The following is a 5,388-nucleotide window of genomic DNA, read 5'->3' as shown; positions in this document are numbered from 1 at the left end:
CCACTATTTAGGCTCACTCTATTCATGGAGGAAAAGACCTAAGATAGGCAGACATTTAGGAGGCGACTGTAGCCAAGTAATACAAACCAAAAACATTGGAAATGTTAAGAAGGTGGGTGACTGGTGTGGGCCAGATGGTTAGCAGAGCTGACCAGAGACGGTGGGGAGGGGGATGGAGAGACAGGCAGAGGGGAGGTGGAGGGGAGCCCAGAGGTGCAGCCCTGGAGCTCGGAAGAGAAGCAGGCCTGAGAGCCACAGAGCCCCAAGAGGCTACCCGGAGAGAGAGTCCCGAGTGAGAAAAACAAAAACCCGTGACAGGTCCTTGGGAAATTCTGCCGCTTTTGAGGTTATGGGAAAAGGGGAGCCCATAAAGGGCCTAGGAAGGGAGGGCAAAGTCATCCTAACCAAACAGACGTCAACACGAAGGAGATCTCACCAAGCAGAGGGGGCAGGGTGTTTCAAGGAAGGAGAGGGCACAGCACTGAGTGCCCAGAGAGTTCCCTGGGCACTCCTATCAGTGAAGTGGAGTCAGCAAGAGCAGTATTGAGTGGCAGGGTGGAAGCCTGGGGACAGGGAATAGGGGGACTGGAGTGAAGGGAAGATGAGGAAGAGGTGACAGGAATGAAACAGGCAACGCTTTCCAGTTGGCTCTCAACGAATAGCAACACAGCAAGAGGGGTTCAGACTTGAGGGAGGCTTTCCTTCTTTTTTTGAGATGGAGTCTAGCTCTGTCACCCAGGCTGGAGTGCAGTGGCCCGATCTCAGCTCACTGCAACCTCTGCCTCCCAGGTTTAAGCGATTCTTCTGCCTCAGCCTCCCCGAGTAGCTAGGATTAGAGGCGTGCACCACCACGCCCGGCTAATTTTGTATTTTTAGTACAGACAGGGTTTCACCATATTGGCCAGGGTGGTCTCGAACTCCTGACCTTGTGATCTGCCCACCTCAGCCTCCCAAAGTGCTGAGATTACAGGCGTGAGCCACCGCACCAGGCTGGGAGGCTTTCTTTAAAGGAAGTGGAGTATGTGCCTGTTTATTTGCTGAAGTGACATTCACCCCAGGCTATGGGTGGAATCCTGGGCAGGGAAGAGGTGAGAAGAGAAAATGGGGCTCAGATGGTGGAAGGAGGGTCCACAGGAGCGGATGGAAGGAAGCGGAGCTCCCTTTGCCCGGTGACAGGGCAGTCAGTCCTCTCCAGCTGACATTGCCATGTGGGAATGCGGGCTCAGTGAACATGACAAAATGTTGAGAGGCCACACATTCCATATTCTCATTTATTGTTTTGTTTTGTTTTGTTTTTCTGAGACGGAATCTCATTCTTTCGCCCAGGCTGGAGTACAGCTGCACAATCTCGACTGACGGCAACCTCCGCCTCCCAGGTTCAAGCGATTATCCTGCCTCAGCCTCCCCAGTAGCTGGGATTACAGGTGCCTGCTACCATGCCTGGCTAATTTTTATATTTCTAGTAGAGACAGGGTTTCACCACATTGGCTAGGCTGGTCTCGAACTCCTGACCTCAAGTGATCTGCCTGCCTCGGCCTCCCAAAGAGCTGGATTACATGTATGAGCCACCATGCCCAGCCAGTCTCCTGATTCTTAAATGTTTGCAATTACCTCCAAAAAACAGTTAAGTTTTTGTGCAGGCCAGAAACATGGCTATGGCCTAAACTGAGCCAATGACCCCCCAACGTAGCTCCCTATGACCCAGGATTTCCATACCCCATAGTCGCTCACTTCTTCCCCTCCGACTCACTCTCCATGTGGGCATCTCCCTCCTAGGAGGCCTGAAAAACCATTTCCTTTAGAGGATCAAAAAGACTTTTTCTAAACTCTGGTAGATCTTCCACTAGAAGTATATTCCAACCCTTTAATTCTAAGTCTTTGGTTTCTGCCCCACCCTGGCTTCTGGGTTTAATAGGTACTGTCTTAAAAGCATGTGGATATTGCACAGTAGCCCTCCCTATGAAGAAACCCTTGAGATTCCTTCTGAAGGAGTACGTAATCCTTCCGCAGTAAGTGCATTTCCTGTGGGCTTCTCACAAAGCTGAAAGAAGACTAGGATTTGAATTTCCAGGCCCAGGAGAAAGAGGGGCTGGGCTCCTGGGGTCCTGAGCCATATTCTTCCAGGTGTGGCTTCCACAGCCCAGGCAGGCATGCCCATCTGTGATAAAGGGTATCATTATCATAATTAAGGTCATCCGTCTTTCAGCCCCCATCACTTCTCTCACCTGCATTTGGGGTGGAGACTGAAACTGCCCCGGCTTGGCTGCTGGCTTCCTTCTGTTTGTTCTGGTCTTTGCATTCCAGTGCTGATGGCTGTGGTGTGTTCTAACAAGGATAAAGATTATCACCAGGTCACTCATCAAATCATCCAATCAATGAGCACTTTTCAAGTCCCTACTATGGGTGTATAAAATACCAGAGACCCCATGTTTACCACCACCCACCCCCAGCGCATCCTAGCCCAGCCCAAGCTCCAGCCTTGCCTGGAATCTCTAGCTGTAGAGAAGATAACAGAAAATCTGTAGCAGACAACTGGCCTAAGCTGAAGGACAGCCCTTTGTGAAAGCCCTGGGAATCTCACACAAAGGGGACAATGCTATCTTGGGTTCATCCACCCACCAGACCCAGTCATTCTCCTCAAGGGCTTTGCGAGGACAGAAGGAGAGAGATAAGGTACAACTGAACACTGAGGAACAATGTGTAAGAAAGGAGGGTTTTGTTGTGGGACCAGAGCACTCATTGGTTACCGCCCCCTGGGTATCTTTTCTCGGTCAGCATTAAGCTGGATACTGCGGGGCAGGGGTTCCAATCACTAGACTCAGCTCTACTCAGAGTTCCTGATGCCTTACAGGGTAGATCTCTAATCCGAGGTTGCTACCATCTGTGGGGAAGGAGAGTGTTCCCGTCAAGAAGGAGAGCCCACCTGGCCATGGGATTCCCCGACCAATGGCAGGATTCCGTCTGGTAGCAACACGGAAACCAGTTCGTGGAGAACTGTGGTTGCCATCAGTGGTTTCAACAGGTTACTCTTTTCATGTGTTTGCCCAAGTCTAACACCATCCCAGGAAATTACTCTTCCCAGCAGAACACGGTGGCTCATGCCTGTAATCCCAGCACTTTGGGAGGCTGAAGTGAGAGAATCACCTGAGCCCGAAAGTTCCCCACCTGCCTGGGCAATATAGTGAGACCCCCACCTCTACAAAAAATAAAAAATAAACAAAAATTAGCCAGGTGCGGTGGCACACGACTGTAGTCCCAGCTGTTCAGGAGGCTGAGGTAGGAGGATTGCCTGAGCCCAGGAGGTTGTTTTCTTTTTTTCTTTTTCTTTTTTTTTTTTTTTTTTTGGAGACCGAGTTTCACTCTTGTTGCCCAGGCTGGAGTGTAATGGCGCGATCTTGGCTTACTGCAACCTCTGCCTCCCAGGTTCAAGCGATTCACCTGCCTCAGCCTCTCATGATGTCTTGATTCAAAAGCTCTGCTGCTCTGAACTGCACAGACTTGCCTCCAAGTCCAGCAATACTTCTCTGATTTTCTGCTTATTTACCAAAATGACCCTGTAAGCAGCTGACTGAAGTGTTACCGTGAGAAAACCATGTAATGTTCAAACGGGTTTTTGGATATTAAAAGAAACGGCAGTATCCCCTTGAGAAGTCGACTTAGAGAAAGCTGGAGGCTCACGGCGGGGGCAGGAAAGGCTTGTTTCTCACATGCCCATGAAGTAATGTTTACGGAAGACTCCAGCTTCAAAGTCCATGAAAGTGGGGGACACGCAAGTTGGTTTCTAAGGAAACATCCATGATCGGGGAAAGAGGCGTCTCTGGCAAGGAGAACTATAATCTCTCTCCGGTACTTTAAACCAAGGCATGAGAAGATGAAAAGCCATGGAAGTTCCTCTAAGTTCCCTGTGACTGGCTGCTTTAATTCTGCCACCTTCCCTGCCTGGCTCTGCAAAGGTGCTCAGTAAATAAACATTCATTGAATGAACAGTCATCATGTACTCAGCGTACAAGTCCTTTGAGAAAAGGGGTCAAATCCCAATTCCCTTGAAATCCCGAGACATTTAATTTAATCAACGTTGAAGTAAAGTGTACAAGAAAAAAGTGCTGCATTTGGCAACACAAACACTAGAACCCAATCCCCAAAGAGCAAGAGAGAAATGGCCACCATGTAAGCGCTGGGAAGCCAGCCAGCAGTGCTTGCCATCATCTGTCTAGCTTTTTTCTTTTTTTTCTTTTGAGATGGAGTTTCGCTCATATTGCCCAGGCTGGAGTGCAATGGCGCAATCTCAGTTCGCTGCAGCCTCCAGCCCTTGGGTTCAGGCAATTCTCCTGCCTCAGCCTCCCGATTAGCTGGGATTACAGGTACCCACCATGCCCAGCTAATTTTTTTTTTATTTTTTTTTTGTATTTTCGGTAGAGACAGAGTTTTGCCATGTTGGTCAGGCTGATCTTGAACTCCTGGCCTCAGGTGATCCACCCGCCTTGGCCTCCCAAGGTGCTGGGATTATAGACACGAGCCACAATGCCCAGCCCATCTGTCTAGTTTATATTCCAGACAGACTGTGCTGGAGATCCTCCTGGGCCCTTCTGAGTGTGAAGTCTAGTGGAGGCCCAGCACCATGGGAGCCAAAACAGGGATGCCTGGGCACTATGGGAGAGCACAGAGAAGGGGCCCTGAGCCCAGACTTGGAGGCTCAGGTGGGCTTGGATTGGTGGTTCAAAGGCCCAGGAAGACAGGGGGCAAAGGGGTGTGGAAGAGCACAATAAAGACACGGGAATGGCCCGGCGCAGTGGCTCATGCCTGTAATCCCAGCACTTTGGAAGGCCGAGGCAGGCAGATCACAAGGTCAGGAGTTCAAGACCAGCCTGGCCAATATGGTGAAACCTCATCTCTACTAAAAATACAAAAACATTAGCTGGGCATGGTGGCACATGCCTGTAATCCCAACTACTCGGGAGGCTGAGGCAGGAGAATTGCTTGAACCCGGGAGGTGGGGATAGCAGTGAGTTGATATCGTGCCACTGCATTGCAGCCTGGGTGACAGAGTGAGACTCCATCTCAAAAAAAAAGACATGGGAGCATGGACCAGCATCATGGATGTGGGGACCAGCCCTAGGGTGTGGCTGGAGTGAAAAGCCCACATGGGAAGTGGTGGGGGCTAAGCTGAGGACTGGGCCACGGCAGCCTTGGGTGCTGAGCTAAGGATGAGAACTTTACCCCGAGAGCCACAAGCAGCCACTGAAGAATTTCAAGGAGGGGAGTAACATGATTTGATTATTTTATTTTAAACTAACCACTATTTAGGCTCACTCTATTCATGGAGGAAAAGACCTAAGATAGGCAGACATTTAGGAGGCGACTGTAGCCAAGTAATACAAACCAAAAACA

At 50.1% G+C, this 5,388-nt stretch overlaps 1 protein-coding gene across 1 annotated transcript in view; it reads right to left on the bottom strand.

The window, feature by feature from the left end:
- Positions 1 to 5,388, bottom strand: part of LOC105512277 — a 129,628-nt gene that overhangs the window by 68,051 nt on the left and 56,189 nt on the right. The window contains exon 4 of the mRNA XM_011942702.1: positions 2,226 to 2,325. Within this exon, the coding sequence (XP_011798092.1) occupies positions 2,226 to 2,325 (100 nt within the window). The remainder of the gene's footprint in view (positions 1 to 2,225; positions 2,326 to 5,388) is intronic.

The sequence above is a fragment of the Colobus angolensis genome, unplaced genomic scaffold (genome assembly GCF_000951035.1).
Source record: "Colobus angolensis palliatus isolate OR3802 unplaced genomic scaffold, Cang.pa_1.0 Scaffold21, whole genome shotgun sequence".
Lineage (NCBI taxonomy): Eukaryota > Metazoa > Chordata > Mammalia > Primates > Cercopithecidae > Colobus > Colobus angolensis.
The sequence above is the reverse complement of the archived record's forward strand: the minus strand, read 5'-3'. Positions and strand labels throughout refer to the sequence as shown.